This window comes from Trachypithecus francoisi, unplaced genomic scaffold (assembly GCF_009764315.1).
Source record: "Trachypithecus francoisi isolate TF-2019V2 unplaced genomic scaffold, Tfra_2.0 Lachesis_group0, whole genome shotgun sequence".
Classification (NCBI taxonomy): domain Eukaryota; kingdom Metazoa; phylum Chordata; class Mammalia; order Primates; family Cercopithecidae; genus Trachypithecus; species Trachypithecus francoisi.
In genome coordinates, this window is record NW_022681453.1 from 196,323,646 (window position 1) to 196,342,793 (window position 19,148).

A 19,148-nucleotide genomic window follows, 5' to 3' on the forward strand; every position below is an offset into this window, starting at 1 on the left:
GGAGAATTGCTTGAACTGGGAGGCAGAGGTTGCAGTGAGCCGAGATCATGGGCAACAGAACAAGGCTCCCCCTCAAAAAGGAATAAATAAATAAATAACTTAAAAAGGTGGGACATATAAGCAATGGCGTAATATTCAGCCCAGAATGAGATTGTGTCATTTGCAACAATATAGATGGAACTGAGGTCATTACGTTAAGTGAAATAAGCCAGGCACAGAAAGACAAACTTCACGTGTTCTTTGTGAGAGCTAAAAATTAAAACAATTGAACTCATGGAGATCGAGAGTGGAAGGGTGATTACCAGAGGCTGGGAAGGTAGTGGGGGATGGGGAGGACATGGAGATGATTAATGTGTACAAAAAAGTAGAAAGAATGAATAACAGGCCGGGTGCGGTGGCTCAAGCCTGTAATCCCAGCACTTTGGGAGGCCGAGACGGGCGGATCACGAGGTCAGGAGATCGAGACCTTCCTGGCTAACACGGTGAAACCCCGTCTCTACTAAAAATACAAAAAACTAGCCGGGCGAGGTGGCGGCGCCTGTAGTCCCAGCTACTCGGGAGGCTGAGGCAGGAGAATGGCGGGAACCCGGGGGGCGGAGCTTGCAGTGAGCTGAGATCCGGCCACTGCACTCCAGCCTGGGTGACAGAGCGAGACTCCGTCTCAAAAAAAAAAAAAAAAAAAAAGAATGAATAAGACCCAGTATTTAGTAGCAAAACAGGGTCACCATAGTCAATACTTTAATTGTAAATTTAGAAAGAACCAAACGAGTATAACTGGATCATTTGTAACACAAAGGATAAAGGCTGACGGTGACGGATACCCCATTTCCCCTGATGTGACTCCGACGCATCACACACCTGCATCAAAGTACGTCATGCACTTCATAAGTGTATACACCTACTATGTACCCACAAAAATTAAAAATTAAAAAAAAAGCTCAAAATACAAAAAAATGTTTTAAGTCTATAAATCAGTTTTTTAGCAGTCTATTAAAGGAATAACAGGCTGGGCACGGTGGCTCACGCCTGTAATCCCAGCACTTTGGGACGCCAAGGCAGGTGGATGAGCTGAAGTCAGGAGTTCGAGACCAGCCTGGCCAACATGGAGAAAACCCTGTCTCCACTAAAAAAATACAAAATTACCTGGGCATGGTGGCGGGCGCCTGTAATCCCAGCTACTCGGGAGGCTGAGGCAGGAGAATCGCTTGAACTCGGGAGGCAGAAGTTGCACCGAGCCGAGATTGCACCACTGCACTCCAGCCTGGGTGACAAGAGCAAAACTCCATTTCAAGAAAAAAAAAAAAAAAGGAACAACACACTATGATTGGGTAAGGTTTACCCCAAGAATTTGAAGATGACCCAACATCAGCAAATCTATTAATGTATTTCACTTTATTAACATATTAAAACGATATCATCTCAATTAATGAAAAAAATCCATCTCAAAATCAAGTACTCATTTTGTTGAGAAAAACAAACTTTTAACAAGAACAAAAAGATACTTCCTGAAGTTGATAAAGCTTGTCTACCAGAAACCTACAGAGTAAACCTCACACTTGATAATTTAAAGAAAAACTCATTTGTGCCAGTTACAATTTATTGCCTGTCAGCTCCAAATTCACCTTTCTTGGTGAAGGTGGATGCTTGCTAGGAACGTTTTTCTTGCCAGCTGACAAAATGCTGCGCTGCGTCAGTAGAGGGCGCTGGAGGCGCGACAGGAGGGCGCTGCCCCGTTTCCTGTCGCCAGCGGCAGGTGTGGGGACACCCGGTGGCACTTGTCCACCCACACGTTGTACAGAGACCACGCAGGAGGATTCCTGCTGGCCTAACGCATTGTGACCTTAAGGATGACTCAAATCAGCAACTCTCTCAATGTATTCTACTCTATTAACATATTAAAGGAGAAAAAATATCTCAATGGACAAAAAAAGTTTTGTTCTTTTTTTTCCCCCTAATTGAGTACGCATCCAGATTAGTAAACAAACAAACAAACAAACAGTTAGCAAGGTCCACAGTTTCCTGCTTGCCAGCCTTATCCTGCCAGCTAGCTGTGAGCCAGCTCTGGCCCAAGGCAACCCAGCAAACACCGCTGCCATCCAGTGGGCCACAGCCATACCCTCTCCAATGAGGCCTGAATCTTACCCTTGGGAAGGCTCCTTCCCCCTCCCGCCCCCACCTTTCCAGTTTATTTCTTTTTTGGATATTGTCCTGGGCCAGCCTCCCTCCCTCCTACCTTCCTTCCTTCGTCCCTCCCTCCTTTCCTTCCTTCCTTCCTTCCTTCCTTCCTTCCTTCCTTCCTTCCCTCCTTCCTTCCTTTCCTCCCTCCCTCTCTCCCTCTTCTTCTTCTTCTTCTTTTTTTTTTGTAGAGATGAGGTCTCACTATATTTCCCAGATTGGTCTCCAACTCCTGGGTTCAAGCAATCCTCCCACCTTGGCCTCCCACAGTGCTGGGATTACAGGCATGAGCCACCACGCCTGGCCTTAGGATGTTCTTTAGAGTTCTCTTTTATCCCTTCTGAGTAGCCAATCCCTTATGAATAGTTGTGATTCTTTTTGTTGGATTTTATCTGTTAAATTATTGGTATGATTTCTCTCTCCTAAATGGATTACTAATGATAAAGAATTGGTATCAGAAATGAAGTTAAGCGCTCACCTTCTAGTTCACATATTTCTTACTAAGGTATCTAAAGTCCTTGCTAGTTCCTCTTCATCAGATACAATCAGCATAACATCATTAATGCAGTGAGCGACTATGATGTTTTGTGAAAAGTCCAGCAGGTGCTATCTCTGCAGACCAGATTATGGGAGAGAACAGTGCGGAGAGCCCTGATGTGAGACTACGAAGGGGTACTGTTGGCCCTGCCAGGTAAAAGCAGACTGCTTCTGGTGGTCTTTCAAATTAGTTTGAAGACAGAGCTTTGGTCAGGTTAACAGCTGTATACCAAGAACCAGGGGCCATTGAAGACTTGCTCCAAGGAAGATACTACATTTAAAATAGTAGCTGCAACTGGAGTCACTATAATAGTCCATAATAACTCTCCAAGATCCACGCCTCTTCTGCGCAGGCCAGACGGCTGAGTTAAATAGGGATGTGGAATCACCACTGCTGCTTCCTTCAGGTGTTTGATGGTGGCGCTAATCTCTGTAGTTCCACCAGGAGTGCAGCACTGCTTCTGGTTTTCTATTTTAGTAGGGAGGGGAAGTTCAAGAAGCTCGTCTTGGTCCTTACTATCATAATGTCCCCAAGTATATCTAGTCCAATAACAGCTTCAGTAATGGAGGAAACAAGGACAGAAAGGGTCCACGGAACAGGTGGACTCACAGTCAGGCTAGTTCAGGCTCCATCTGTCACCTAGCCACCATCACCGCCCATTTTGACTAGTGGCCGTGGTGTCACTTTGGGTCCCTGTGGATGAACCCTGTTTAGAGCCAATGCTTCAGTCATCCCAGTGCACAGTCACTCTGTAAATTACACAGGTCTTCTGAGTAGGAGCTACAGGGAGACTTACAGTAGGGACTTGCAGCAGGGCTGCAGAGTTCATCCTCGGGGGGACATGCCCCCACACCTACACCCCAGTTCATAAAGGGGCCCTGGGGCTGTGAATTGACTCAGTCCTAGGAGCTAGGGGAGCGGCCGTGACTCTCTACTGTGGTGATTCAAATCAGGATTCTGGCTACCAGACCCGGACTCTTTTTCTGTTATACTTTAGTAGGCAGCCCATCAATTTTGTTCCTAGAGATACCATGATTGATTAGCCATTGCCAAGAATCCCTGTGGCCAAAGGCATTCTGATTACTGCTACGTCTCTGCCGCCCTTCGTGGTAAATGTTCCCACCTTATCTTTGACAATTAAGTGCTCCCAGTTATCCTAAGGCACTTCGGAACCCCATCACCCCACTGATATCAGGAAGCTCATCTCAGTGACAACATCCTTAGGGTCACACCTGCCTACACAGGAAAGCAAGCACAGAGCTTTTAGGGATGCAGATGCTCCCCTCACTATTCTGTTTCTCAATGTCTTAGTAAAGAAGTGTCTTCTGGGCCTTCTCATGGTTATGGATGGGTGTTTGGTGGTAGATGTGCAAGTCACACATGATAAATCCACGGTGACATTCCTGTCTCCCTACGTCTCTGGATTGTCTCCCCCAAATCATAGCCGGGAAGCTCTGGCATCTCCACCTCATCAAATGTAGGCAACTGTTGAATCACCTCTAGCTGCGCAAGCTAACCCACGACATCTAGACTCTCAGGTAAGTGCGTCTGTATCAACGAATTAACCAAATGGAATGTTCTAGCCTACCCTGTTGGATCGAACACTCTTAGAATCAATTCGACATGTTTCCCAGGTTTCTTCCAATATTTATTAGCAAAATCTTACCATTCTTTTGGTGTGTAAGTGATTTCCTTCGGAGCTAGTTGTCTGAGTTATATGTCCCCCTGTAACATGCTAAGATTTGACCCGAGTTACGGGTCCAGTGACAATACGGGTGACTGTGCCGGGTCTGAGGAAAGAGCATCCCTTTCCAAGGCGTCCTCCCAGGCGAAGTTATCACAGGACTTTCAGGCCAAGGAAGTGTCCTGAGACCCAGGAGGGCGGACTACTTCCACTGCCGAGGGAGCTTTAAAGTGATCTGTCGGTTTCATCTGAATCCGAGCAGGTGTTCCCATTCCAAGTTTCAGGGGCTGGTTCTTTCCCTGTGAATGCTCTAACTTGCATATCAGAAACTTGACTATGACAAACCCACGTGTAATCCTGACTAAAACACCAGAACAATGGTGTGTTAACAACCGACAATAGAGAAAGGGTGCCCCATTACCACTGCTACAGTTAACAAGTACACTGGCTTTCCAGCTGTACAATAAGCCATGAAATGAAAACAGACATACAAATAATAAAAAGAAAAATACAGAAGTGTTATTGTTTGCATGCAATAAGATTTTCCACCTAGGAAATCCAAATGAATCAACTGAAAACCACTAGAGGGTCTAAGGAATCCACAGCAATACACAAAATAAATAGCCTTTCCAAATACCATACACTTAGAGGCAGAACCAAGAAGGTTTCATAATGTTATCACAGCAAAACCTGAAACCACCTAAATGTACTGACAGAATGGTTCACTAAATTTCAGTATATTCTGACTATGAGATATTATCTATCAGTTGTATTGCTACAGAAAACATTAAAAACAAAGTAAATGTAAAAAGGAAAAAACAGGTTCTGGAACACTATATATAGTATGATCCAATTTACGTAAAAAACAAACACTAGACCAGGCGCGGTGGCTTACGCCTGTAATCCCAGCACTTTGGGAGGCCAAAGTGGGCAGATCACTTGAGGTCAGGAGTTCTAGACCAGCCTGGCCAACATGGTGAAACCCCGTCTCTACTAAAAATACAAAAATTAGCTGGGCGAGGTGGCCGGTGCCTATAATCCCAGCTACTCTGGAGGCTGAGGCAGGAGAATCACTTGAACCTGGGAGACGGGGAGGTTGCAGTGAGCCAAGATCACGCCACTGCACTCCAGCCTGGGCGACAGAGCGAGATTCTGTCTCAAAAAACAAAACAAAAAACAGAAAACCACTGAAAATATGTATGTTTTGAGGTATAAGTATATGAAAAGAAATACATGTGGAAGAAACTTCCCTTCAGAAAGGGGAGTAATTTAAGAGGGCTTTCACTTTCTTTATATATTTCTGTCTTACATTGTAGCTGGACATGGTGGTGCACAGCTGTAGTCCCAGCTACTCAGGAGACTGAGGTGGGAGGATCACTTGGGCCCAGGAGTTTGAGGCTGCAGTGAGCTATGATGGCACCACTGCACTGAAGTCTGGGAAACAGAGAGAGACCCTGCCCCTAAAAAATAAAAAATAAAAAAATATATACTTATGTATTGCTTGTGTTATTGGGCTGAAGATCTGAGAAACTCTGGCGTCATCCCTTTGTGATCCATTTATCCACCAACTCACTGATAAATATCCAACACCTGCCAGGTATCTCACACTTGAAACAGGTAACATGATACATAATTCTGAAAGTGCAGGGCTACAGAACCCTAATTCTAATAGCCTACCAGATATTTTTTTCAGTAAAGACCTGTGAGAAGCATCTACAAATTCTCCTCCTTAACCACACATTTGGAATCGTTGACTGAAAACTCATTAGCTTTTCCCAAAAGCAAGCTGTATTATAACTAAGCTGGAAAATTTTCTTTGTTCATCCAACAGGGATATTTTGAAAGACTCCAGCTGGGGCTGGGCGCGGTGGCTGGCGCGGTGGCTCACGCCTGTAATCCCAGCACTTTGGGAGGCTGAGGCGGGTGGATCACCTGAGGTCAGGAGTTCTAGATCAGCCTGGCCAACGTGGTGAAACCCCGTCTCTACTAAAAATACAAAAATTAGCCAGGCGTGGTGGCGGGCACCTGTAGTCCCAGCTACTCAGGAGGCTGAGGCAGGAGAATCGCTTGAACCCAGGAGGCGGAGGTTGAAGTGAGCCGAGATCGCGCCACTGCACTCCAGCCTGGGTGGTAAAGCAAGACTGCGTCTCAAAAAAAACCCAAAAAACAAAGTAAAGAAAGACTCCAGCTACACTTAGACATACTTTGAACCTTAGATATATTATAGACCCAGCTTGGCTATTAGTATTGAAAATGCTCTTAAAACCACTTCTGTCATATATATTTCACACAAGAAGAAATAAATTGAGTAAACACAGAAAAATGTTATGTTCACTTCTATTAATAAGCAAAAAAAAACAAAACAAAATAAACAACTCATTAAATTAGCAGACTTTGAAAAATATTTAAAATGGCTACTAATGTTGAAGAGACCTTGAAATGACTGCCTGCAACACTGCTAATGGCAGCACAGATTAGAGAGTCAGCAATGTTTATCAAAAGTCACAAAATACCAGTCTCTGAAATAAGCATCTTATGATTGAGATTTACTTTTAGTAAATAGTTGCCATGAAGAAAAATAGTTATTTGGGCAAAGCTTTAATAAGTGCATTATTTATAATAATAAAACTTTGGAAACAACCTAAATATTAAAAAAAAAAAAAATTTGTAACAAACTATGGCACCACCATTCAATGGAACATTAAACAAAGATTTTCAATTATTTTATAAAGAAACTGTAATAACATAAAAAAATGAAAAGCAATGAGTCATTTTAAAAATCCTCACTCAACTAGGAATGTTATTTTTATAACGTAAAAAATCAGTAAATCTTTTTTTTTTTTTTAAGAGACAAAGTCTCGCTTTGTCACCCAGGCGGGAGTGAGTGGTGTGATCTCAGCTCACTGAAAGCTCTGCCTCCCGGGTTCAAACAGTTCTTCTGCCTCAGTCTCCCGAATAGCTGGGATTACAGGGGTGCACCACCATGCCCGGCTAATTTTTGTATTTTTAGCAGAGATGGGGTTTCACTATGTTGACCTGGCTGGTCTAGAACTCCTGACCTCAGGTGATCCGCCGGCCTCGGCCTCTCAAAGTGCTAAGATTACAGGCGTGAGCCACCGCACCTGGCCTTTATTTTTCTTTTTTATTTATTGGCCACTATACTAATGGGAAAACATTTTAATATAGTCATAATTTTAAAATAATTAATTTAAAAATTATGTCTTTTTTTTTTTAAGGCGGGGTCTTGCTCTGTTGCCCAGCTGGAGTACAGTGGCACGATCTCAGCTCACTGCAGCCTCTGCCTCCCAGGTTCAAGCAATTCTCCCACCTCAGCCTCCTGAGTAGCTGGGATTACAGGTGCACCACCACGCCTGGCTAACTGTTGTATTTTTAATAGAGAGGGGGTTTCACCATGTTGGCCAGGCTGGTCCCGAACTCCTGACCTCAGGTGATCCAACCACTTCAGACTCCCAAAGTGCTGGGATTACAGGCGTGAGCCACTGTGCCCGGCCCATAAATTTTTAAGTCATAATCTGACTCAATAAACTTTGTCATAAATTAAGGCATAATTTAAAAATTATGAGTATACAGCAACATAGGAATCAAAAAATTTCTTATCTAAGCTCAATGATAAAAGCAGAAAACAAAATTGTACTTGTACTTTCTCAACTTGTAACTATATAAGATATCTATTCAGATGCATAACCCTGAGATAACATGTGAGCTCAAGCTCATTAGGCTGAAAGAATGATGGCTGGTTTTTCTTCAAAGTATTTTTTTTGTTTCCTCAGTATAAGCAGAGTACTAAAAAAATCAAAGCATAGAAAAGTTTTGGTGACTCACCTGCTGCTCCTTTCTAAGGAACATTTCAATGTCCATATGAATCCGGGCCTCTTCCTCCGTTTTCATCCTGAGTTTCTGTAAGAACAATAATCAGACACCAGCATGTCTTCCCTGCAGGGCTCTGAATCAGAAGTTCTCAAGATTAGAGGAGCAGCTTGGTCGGTAGCTCAGGTTTCCTTTACCAGCTGGGATCCTGGGAATTCAGTTTCGTGCGATTCCTGTTCACAAACACTGCAGAGACACATGACGCGGCACTGTCTAGACTGTGTTAGTGTCCCTAACGAAAGGAGTACAATCCCGTGAATTGAAAAGAGGTGCCCATTGAAGGAGAGAAATGGTGCTCCAAGGGCACAAGGCTGTGGGGCCTAAAAAAGGGAAATTCCAGAGTGCCAGGAAGACTGTTGTCGTGGCCTTAAGCCATGTTAGTCTCAGAGCAAGGAGTCCTCCCACACACAAATTCCATGGTCTAAGGAGGTTTCTTCCTTCTTCCCTCTTCCCATCTGCCTGCTGCTCTTTGTGTGTGTGTGTGTGTGTGTGTGTGTGTGGGAGGGAGAGAGAGAGAGAGAAGGGAGTCTCCCTATGTTGCCCAGGCTGGCTTCAAACTCAAGGATCCTCCTGCCTCCCCTCCGATTAGCTGGGACTAGTGCCTGGCTTTGCATATGTGTGTGCTGTGTGTGTGTGCGTGTGTGTGTGTGCGTGTGTGTGTGTGCGTGCGCGCCATTTCGCATTCCCCTCAAAGAAGATCTACCACTTTCTTCCTCCTGATATTTTTCACCGTGACTTCTCATCTCCATAAATTCAGGTTTGAATGAAGTTCACCTCTCTAGATGTTGTATTTCTTACTGGAGGAGTGAAAGGTACTGGTTAGATGAAACAAACAGCAGCAAAATCCTGCCATAACTAAGGATCTTGTTTTGCCCTCTCCCTATAATTAGAGAAATGGCGACTGGTTTGATAACATAAGAAGAAGTGACCAAGGAGAGAAAGTACAGCCAATTTTCAAGGTCATTATGAGGCGGGAGAAGGAGGCTACAGGCCGTTGGACTCTCTGCTTGCGAACATGTGTATCCTCATTTAGGCTTTCATTTTCAACCTCAAGTGGAGGGGCTGTTGCCCAGAGAGATGGAGGGAAATCTTTGTTTCCCTCCTTTGTTAGCTGAGACAGGATCAGGAGTGACAGCTCAAATGCCATCTCCTGGGTTCTTCACTAATGTCCCAGGGATTACCTCAATCTCTTCCAGCAAGAGTTCCTCTGTTCTGTTACACTTTCTCTGGGTCTGGGCAATCTGCAGCTCAGTATTGGTTTTCATGTAGCGATTCTCCAAGTTGGATTTTGCTTTCATCTCTTGCAGTTGGTCCTTGAGGTTAGCAATATACTCATTCTGACTCTGTAGTGGAAAGACCAGGTTTCCAAATTGAAAATACATTCTACCTCCATTCAGTTCAGTCAGTGGCTTAAGGTTCCCTTTTATACGTATAAATCAATAAGGAACGGGAACTAGTTTTCCGCTATCACACAACAGGAAATTTAGCCAACAATCATGAAGAGATGAAAGTGAGTAATACAGCAGTTCGAAGAATCAGGGCGAATCAGGGCTGAGATTAGTTCCCAGGCACATTACTGGTGTGCTCCATATTTCCCACACAGATTTCTTATTTTGGTAGGAAGAACACTGGTCAAAATGATGAAAAGAACTGACTTCCCACCCAGGCCTCCAGCTGTGTGAACTTGGCCAAGTCAAATCTCCAACTTTTTTACTTTCTATAAAACACACACACACACACACACACACACACACAGACACACACGAACACCCACCCTGACTGAAGTATCTCAGAGAGAGATTATTAGGTTTCATTGAGAACACGTGTGAAGACGCTTTCTTTTTGCAGGTCACCAAGTACCTGGCAATTGCAGGGACTCAATAGTCATTAAGAAAAATATTTATTCAGCACCAGGCACCGAGGTAGGCTCTATGAAAATCATGGAGATCTAAACAGACATATTCCCTGCCCTCATAGAGTTTACAGTCTAATAGAAGAGAAGTGGTTAAAAAGAGACAAACACATGTGTAAACTTTCAAAAATTGTGCAAAATGATAGAAAAGGAAAGCTTGACAGGCTGTGGGAGGAAATAACAAGGGAGGAGTCCATTAGACTCTGGGAGGCCTGAGAGGGACTCTCTCGGGAAAGTGATGGTTCTTCAAGGTACATTAGACTTTGGAAGGCCTGAGAGGGACTCTTGGGAAAGCGATGGTTCATTTGAGGTACATTAGACTCTAGAAGGTCTGAGAGGGACTCTCTCAAGGAAGCGATGGTTCATTCAATACCTGAAGGATACGTAAGCCCACCACATGAAAAATAGGCTTGGCCAGGCACCAGGACTCACGCCTGTAATCCCAGCACTTTGGGAGGCTGAGGCAGGGGCATCACCTTAGGTCAGTAGTTTGAGACCAGCTTGGCCAACATGGTGAAACCCCGTCTCTACTAAAAATACGAAAAATAGCTGGGCGTGGTGGCGTGTGCCTGTAATCCCAGCTACTCGGGAGGCTGAGGCAGAAGAATCGCTTGAACCCGAGAGGTGAGGGTTGAAGTGAACTGAGATTGCGCCACTGCACTCCAGCCTGGGTGACAGAATGAGACTCTGTCTCAAAAAAAAAAGAAAAGAAAAAGAAAAGGAAAAAAGAATAGAAAAATAGGGTTAAGGGAACTCTAAAAAAAAAAAAAATAAGAAAAAGTATATGTCCAAATCCGGAAGCCATCAAGACCTGGATACATTCCAGGAACGGAAAGAAAACTCCGGAGGCTCTAGCCTAGTGAGGGTTGAGGGGACGACAGGATGAGGTTGGAGGTAGGTAAGGGCACCACACAGGACCTCGGAGGCCTGACTGAGAAATTCAGATTTGATTCTAACTGTGGTGGGAATCCTTGGAAAGCTTTTAGTCAGGGAGGTAACGTTTGTTTGAAAAGAACTGTTTGGGAAGCATCATTGTGTGAGTGAGTCCACAGGGAGGCGCCCTGACAGCACAGCAAACAAGCACACAACCAGCAGCGAAAGTGCTTCAACCGAGATCCGCCCTCCTCTAGACATCAACCGCCTTTCTTCTCTTTTTTTACTTTTTTTAAGACAGAGTCTTGCTCTGTTGCCCAGGCTGGAGTGCAGTGGCGTGATCTAGGCTCACTGCAACCTCCGCCTCCCGGGTACAAGCGATTCTCTGCCTCAACCTTCTAAGTAGCTGGGATTACAGGCATGCGCCACCTTGCCCAGCTAATTTTGTATTTTTAGTATAGACGGGGTTTCTCTACGTTGGTCAGGATGGTCTTGATCTCCTGACCTCAGGTGATCCACCTGCCTCGGCCTCCCAAAGTGCTGGGATTACAAACGTGAGCCACCACGCCCGGCCTCCAACCACCTTTCATCTTAACCATTAAGTAGGGTAGAATTAGTTCTTTTTTATTAACAAAAATATATTTTTTTTAAGAGACAGGATCTCCCTCTGTCACTCAGGTTGGAGTGCAGTGGCTTGATCACAACTCACTGTAACCTCCAATTCCTGGGCTCAAGCGATCTTCCCAAGTAGCTAGTACTACAGGTGCATGTCACTACGCCTGGCTAACTTTTTAATATTTTTAGAGATGTGGGTCTCACTCTGTTGCCCAGGTTGGTCTCAAACTCTTGGCTTCAAGGGATCCTCCTGCCCTGGCTTCCTAAAGTGCTGGGATCACTGACATGAGCCACTGTGCCTGGCTTTTTTTTGTTGTTGTTGTTGTTTCTGAGACGGTCTTGTTCTGTCACTCAGGCTGAAGTGCAGTGGCATGATCATGGCTCACTGTAACTTTGACCTCCCAGGCTCAAGAAATCCTCCTGCCTCAGCCTACAGAGTAGTTGGGACTACAAGTGGATGACATCACACTCAGCTTATTATTATTATTATTATTGTAGAAACAGAGTCTCACTATGTTGCCCAGGCTGGCCTTGAAATCCTGGGCTCAAAGGATCCTCCCACCTCAGCCTCCCAAAGTGCGAGGATTACAGGCAGGAGCCACTGCTGCACCCAGCCTCCATTTTTTTTCTTGAGATAGGGTCTACTGTGTCCCCCAGGCTGTAATGCAGCGTCACCATCACAGCTCACTGTAGTCTTGAACTCCCAGACTCAAGCAATCCCCTCTCTTCAGTCTCCCAAGTACCTAGGGAATTAATTCTAAGTAACTATTCAAAGAAAAAACAAAGTGGTAATTGGACAAATCCTCTGTTAAGGAAAGCAAGCATAGGCAGCGGTGTCCAATCTTTTGACTTCCCTGAGCCACACTGGAAGAAGAAGAATTGTGTTGGGCCACACACAAAACACACCAAAAATAGCTGATGAGCTGAAACAAAAAACAAACAAACAAACAAACCACACACACACACACACAAATCTCTCATAATGTTTTAAGAAAGTTTACGAATTTGTGTTGGGCCCCAGTCAAAGCCATCCTGGGCTGCATGCGGCCTGCGGCCTGCGGGCTGCAGGTTGGACAAGCTTGACTTAAAGTATCATTAGGCCCCAACTCGGTGGGGTGGCTCACGCCTATAATTCCAATGCTTTGGGAAACCAAGGCCGGAGGATCACTTGAACCCAGGACTTCAAGACCAGCCTGGGCAACACAGCAAAAACCTGTCTCTACAAAAAAATGAAAAAATTAGCTGGGCCTGGTGGCACACGCCTGTGGTCCCAGCTACTAGGGAGACTGCAGTGGTAGAATCCCTTGAGCCCGAGGTCGAGGCTGCAGTGAGCCACACTCATGCACTTTAGCCTGGGCAACAGAGCGAGGCCCTGTCTAAAAAAGGTCCGTAAGATGAATCAGAATGGAATTCTTCAAGTTATTTAGTCTACAAACTTCGTGATATAACTCTACAGAATCATTCTAATTGTATGACAGTTATTCCGACTAGATCAGAATCATTCCGAAGAGACTGAGCATCTCTGGCAGAGAATACGCTATAGGCCCTTTGAAAATATGTCTTAGTATTTCACATTGTCTTACAAGTTGTAGGATTGCCGGCAAATTACTGAACCTCACTAAGCCTATTTTCTCATCTGTAAAATTCTGCCCAGGCTGGAGTGCCTGGCACAACTTATATGCTCAATAAATGTTGATGAAATGAATTTTAACAGATGTCTTGGCCGGGCGCGGTGGCTCAAGCCTGTAATCCCAGCACTTTGGGAGGCCGAGACGGGCGGATCACGAGGTCAGGAGATCGAGACCATCCTGGCTAACCCGGTGAAACCCCGTCTCTACTAAAAAAAATACAAAAAAAAAAACTAGCCGGGCGAGGTGGCGGCGCCTGTAGTCCCAGTTACTCTGGAGGCTGAGGCAGGAGAATGGCGGGAGCCCGGGAGGTGGAGCTTGCAGTGAGCTGAGATCCGGCCACTGCACTCCAGCCTGGGCGACAGAGCGAGACTCCGTCTCAAAAAAAAAAAAAAAAAAAGAGATGTCTGCTTTTGGCTCACTGTTTTTCTTCCATTCTTTCTATATGCACTTCCCTTCTCCCCTGTCTTCCCCCATTTCTCTTTTTTTTTTTTTTTTTTTTGAGATGGAGTCTCGCTGTGTTGCCCAGGCTGGAGTGCAGTGAGGCGATCTCGGCTCACTGCAATCTCCGCCTCCCAGGTTCAAGTAACTCTCCTGCCTCAGCCTCCCAAGTAGTTGGGATTACAGGCATGCGCCACCACGCCTGGCTAATTTTTGCATTTCTTTTTAGTAGAGATGAGGTTTCACCATATTGGCCAGGCTGGTCTCCAACTTCTGACCTCAGGTGATCTGCCTGCCTCAGCCTCCCAAAGTGCTGGGATTATAGGTGTGAGCCATCGCGCCCTGCCCATTTCTTCTCCTTCTTCCTCTTCCCTCCCTTCTATTTCCAAATTGTATGGCAGTCAGTGAATCTTTTTTTTTTTTTTTTTAGAGACAGGGTCTCGCTCTGTTGCCTAGGCTGGAGTGCAATGGCGCAATCTCGGCTCACTGCAACCTCCACCTCCCACCTCAGCCTCCCGAGTAGCTGGGCCCACAGGCGCGTGCACCACCATACCCAGCTAATTTTTTCTATTTATGTTTTGGTAGAGATGAGGTTTTGCCATGTTGCCCAGGCTGATCTCAAACTCCTGGCCTTAAACAATCCACCCGCCTCAGCCTCCCAGTGTGCTGGGATTACAGGCATGAGCCACTGTGTCCGGCCTAGGCTTGAATCTTTAGGAAGACTAGAGTTAAAGCGAAAATATGATGGTTTTACTTCATCGACTGGAATCCTTTTACCTATATGATCCCTTAGATTTCCTTCAAGGTCCCCCTTATATATCACTCAAGTAAATAAATTCTGAGGTTTTGCGGAAAACCTCAGCCCACACTGATAACTGTAGTTTTGTTTCTCACAGAATCTAACTAGTGTTAGACAGGTATTTATTGAATAGTGTCTGTACATACAAAAATATACTTTTGAAAACTCAAGAGCATGTTCTGGTAATTTTCCTTTCTCAGATTGAATATTAAGACTTCAGGGTAACAATATGAAGACAGAAATGTAGAGTTAAAAGTCTTTAGCTTCTGCCCATGGTAAACAGAAGGTACTGCATCATGTAAGTGTGGTTTTTTGTTTGTTTTTTAAGATGGAGTTTTGCTCTTGTCGTCCAGGCTGGAGTGCAATGGCACGATCTTGGCTCATTGCAACTTCAGCCTCCCAGGTTCAAGCGATTCTCCTGCCTCAGCCTCCTGAGTAGCTGGGATTACAGGCACCCGCCACCACACTGGGCTAATCTTGTATTTTTAGTAGGGACAGGGTTTCTCCATGTTGGTCAGGCTGGTCTCGAACTCTCGACCTCAGGTGATCCACCTGCCTCGGCCTCCCAAAGTGCTGGGAATATAGACGTGCGCCATGGCGCCTGGCCAATGTAAGTGTTTATAAGGACATGCAACATTGGCTGTGCCAAGCCAAAGGCATCTGGTTTTAATGCCGTTGCCATGGGCCTCTGAGTACTCTGAGTTCCTTCCTGGATTGGTATTTTGCACAAACATTTTTATGGCCCTCCAGGTGACAGTGTGGAAACACAGAGGAAGATATAAAATCCTGACAGGCTATGATGGTAAAATCACAATTGAGGCATACTAAGAAGCGAGCGGAAGTGCTATTCCATTTCCTCTTCTCCCCAGTGTGCGAGAAGAGCCAGCCTAGACGCAGTGGGGTACAGGCTCCTTTTCAGATTTTCACTAAGAAAAGATTTGCCTTCACTACAACCTCGAATCCTAGTTGTCCATGGTGTCTGGAACCTTCCTCATGGTCAGGTCCACGGACGAATGCATCTATTTTGGGTTTTCACGGCAGACCAAACTTTACTTCCAAATCCCAAAATTGCCTTCAGATCTGGACCTCTGGACTTGCTATTTGAATTCAGAGAAGCATGATTTACTAATAAAAAGAGGCAGTCTACCAGCTCGAGTTAACAAGGCTCTGATGGCTGCCATAATAATGTGAGCCAAGGGCTTTTAATGGTAGTGTCTGCTTTCATAACTGTACACAAAGTACAGAACGGAGTACTGGTTCCTGGAATTTTGGAAGCTACTATCTGGGAAGTGGGCACTTGTCTTAGACCTCAGGTTGCCACTCTGGTTGGACAGCAAAAGGAAAATGGGGATGTTGTCTATTAAAGAGACCAAAGCCACAGGAAAAAAATAGTTCTCTATTAAATTAACATTATGACCAGGCACGGTGGCTCACGCCTGTAATCCCAGCACTTTGGGAGGCTGAGGTGGGTGGATCACTTGAGGTCAGGAGTTCAAGACCAGCCTGGCTAACATGGTGAAATCCCATCTCTACTAAAAAAAAAAAAAAAAAAATACAAAAATTATCCAGGTGTGGTGGCGTGCACCTGTAATCCCAGCTACTTGGGAGGGTGAGGTAGGAGAATCACTTGAACCCAGGAAGCAGATGTTGCAGTGAGCCGAGATCGCGCCACTGCACTCCAGCCTGGGGGACAGAGCGAGACCACATCTCAAAAACATAAAACAAAATAACATTTCTATTTGTCTGTCTATGACTTAGAATACTGGCTGATACTATACGAGCCCATAGACTCAGAATAAACTCTGAGCTCCAATAATCCTAGTTACTTGGGAAGCTGAGGTAGGAGGACTGCTTGAGGCCAGGAGTTCAAGACCAGCCTGGGCAACAAAGAGAGACCCCCATCTCAATTTAAAAAAAGAAAAAAAAGCCAAGTGTGGAGGCTCATGCCTGTAATCCCAGCAGTTTCAGAGACTGAGGCAAGTGGATTACCTGAGGTCAGGAGTTTGAGACCAGCCTGGGCAACATGGCAAAACCCCTTCTTTACTAAAAACACAGACATTAGCTGGGCCTGCTGGTGTGTGTTTTACTATTATTTTTGTTGCTGCTGTTAGATTCAATGCTAGGTATTGATAGTTTTAATGCTATTGTAGTAATATATATAAAATTTCAATTTTCTATTCTAAGTCTGTTGCTGATATATAAAAGATAGATTTTTATATACGAATCTTGGTTCTTTTTTTTCCCAGTAGTTTCATGAAAATGCTGATCCATTGTTATCTTGCTTTGGATGTTGATGTTCAGAAGTCTGAAACTTTTTTTCCTTTGTGACTCTTTCTTTTTGCCGAGTATCTAAGGCAATTAATCCTACACATCTAAGCTACCACCAACACTTCCATATACAGAAACCTGCCATTCCTGTTGCGTCATTTTCTGACCCGCGGGTCCCTAATGTGCATATACTTCCTGTCTTCTTGTTTTCCAACCTTGACCTGATGACTGGCTTTCAGTGGCTCTAGGGATTTAACTGGATTTCCTCTTGGTAGCTCTTTTTTGTTCCAAGGCTTGCCTTGGATCTTCTAGTCTTGGTTTCTTTCTTTTCTTGTTTTTTAAGACCCACTACGAAGCAGAATCTTGGTTTCTTAACCTATTCTTTTGCTGATGATCCCAATATCTGAGTGATATTCTGCTTTGGTTTTACTTTGGCTGAGAATACAATTCAGGAGGTAAGTCTCAGGAGCAAGGACTGAAAATTCTACCATCAACAGGTGTGGTCCTCATGGCAGGACGGGAGTTAACTGGCAAAGTGCTAAATCTGAGGTTTCTTCTGACATTGTTTTGGAGGGCTTAAACGGAGTCTAACGTAAATATCTTCTGGCCGGGCGTGGTGGCTCACGCCTGTAATCCTAGCACTTTGGGAGGCCGAGGCGGGTGGATCACCTGAGGTCAGAAGTTCGAGACCAGCCTGGCCAATATGTGAAACCCCATCTCTACTAAAAACACATAAATTAACCAGGCATGGTGGCTCACACCTGTAATCCTAGCTATTTGGGAGGCTGAAGCAGGAGAATCACTTGAACTTGAGAGGTGGAGGTTGCAGGGAGCCGAGATCGAGCTGCTGCACTCCAGCCTGGGCGACAGAGCCAGACTCTGTCTCAAAAATAAAAATAAATAAATAAATAGATATCTTCTATTTTAAAACATACATAAAAGATGTTTATCTACTATAAGATAATCTCAAAAGCTTCATGACTTTTAAAATAGAAGATATTTATATTAGTCTTTTTAAATTATGAGAGTTTTTCAGGGAAAAGAGCTAGGAAACCTCTGAAAAAGTCTACTCGTTACAGAGAAAACTTAAACACAAACTAGTTTTCATGAAGCTTCTCGGAGAAGAAAAGTGGTTTTCAAAAAATATAAGCTACACGCAGAGGGTTAATAGGGATAATGGCACCAAGACCTAGAGCTGCCTAAGGTGCTTTGTGATTGGCAAATACAAAATGAGAGAAGGCGTTATGCAATTTGCTTGGAAGACTTAAAGATAATATCTTCAAGGAAAGTCTAGTGACTTTGTTTTTGAGATGGTCTCACTCTGTCGCCCAGGCTGCAGTGCAGTGGGGAGACCACAGCTCACTGCAGCCTCGACCTCTTAGGCTCATGCAGTCCTCCCACTGCCTGCGAAGCAGTTAGGACTACAGATGTGTACTACCACCTCCAGATAATTTTTTTACTTTTCTGGTTATTTTTATAATTTATTTATTTATAGAGACGGAGTCTTGCAATGTTGCCCAAGCTGGTCTCATACTCCAGGCCTCAAGTGATCCTTCCACCTCCTAGTGACCTTTTAAAAACAATTATTCCACATATACTTACAATATTCTCAGGCCGGTGCAGTGGTTCACACCTATCATCCTAGCGCTATGGCAGTGGGCCAAGGCGGACAGATCACTTGAGCTCAGGAATTCAAGATCAGCCTGGACAACGTAGTGGAACCCTGTCTCTACCGAAAATTTAAGAAACTATCTGGGTGTGGTGGCGGGTGCCTGTAGTCCCAGCTACCTGGGGACTGAGGCAGAAGAATCATTTGAGCCTGGGGGGGCGGAGGTTGCAGTGAGCTGAGATCACTCCACTGCACTCCAGCCTAGGTGACAAAGTAAGACCGTGTCTCAAAAACAAAACAAAACAAAAACCAATAAAAATAAAATAAAATAAAATAAAATAAAAATATTCTCTCAGCTGGGCATGGCAGCTCACGCCTGTAATCCCAGTGCTTTGAGAGGCCAAGGAGGGAGAAACATCTGAGGCCCGGAGATGGAGACCAGCCTGGGCAACAAAGCAAGACCCCACCTCTACCTACCTCTACAAACAATTAAACCGCAGCCTGGTGTGGTGGAGTGCCCTGTAGTCCCAGCTACTCGGGAGGCTGAGGGGGGAGAATTGCTTAAGCCCAGGATTGCAATGAACTATAATTGTGCCGTTGCACTCCAGCCTGAGTGACGGCATGAGACCCTGTGTCTAAAATAAATAAGTAGGCTGGCTATGGTGGCTCACGCCTGTCATCGCAACAGTTTGGGAGGCTGATGTGGGCAGATCACCTG

The 19,148-nt window shown here is 44.8% G+C and overlaps 2 protein-coding genes across 9 annotated transcripts in view; one reads left to right on the forward strand and one right to left on the reverse strand.

Moving 5' to 3' along the window:
* Positions 1-4,220, forward strand: part of LRCH3 (leucine rich repeats and calponin homology domain containing 3) — a 117,648-nt gene extending 113,428 nt beyond the window's left edge. The window contains exon 21 of the mRNA XM_033213255.1: positions 4,158-4,220. Coding sequence (XP_033069146.1) covers positions 4,158-4,205 — 48 coding nt within the window. The 3' untranslated portion in view covers positions 4,206-4,220. The remainder of the gene's footprint in view (positions 1-4,157) is intronic.
* IQCG (IQ motif containing G) overlaps positions 1-19,148 on the reverse strand; it is a 69,731-nt gene that overhangs the window by 13,571 nt on the left and 37,012 nt on the right. For 6 of the 8 annotated variants that reach the window (XM_033213268.1, XM_033213263.1, XM_033213266.1 and 3 more), the window contains 2 exons: positions 9,467-9,628; positions 8,241-8,315 (listed from right to left, as the gene is read on the reverse strand). In XM_033213268.1, coding sequence (XP_033069159.1) covers positions 8,241-8,315; positions 9,467-9,628 — 237 coding nt within the window. Of the gene's footprint in view, positions 1-4,629; positions 4,759-8,240; positions 8,316-8,337; positions 8,472-9,466; positions 9,629-19,148 lie in introns of those variants that run through there. The other 2 variants (XM_033213269.1, XM_033213270.1) reach the window with 2 other exon arrangements.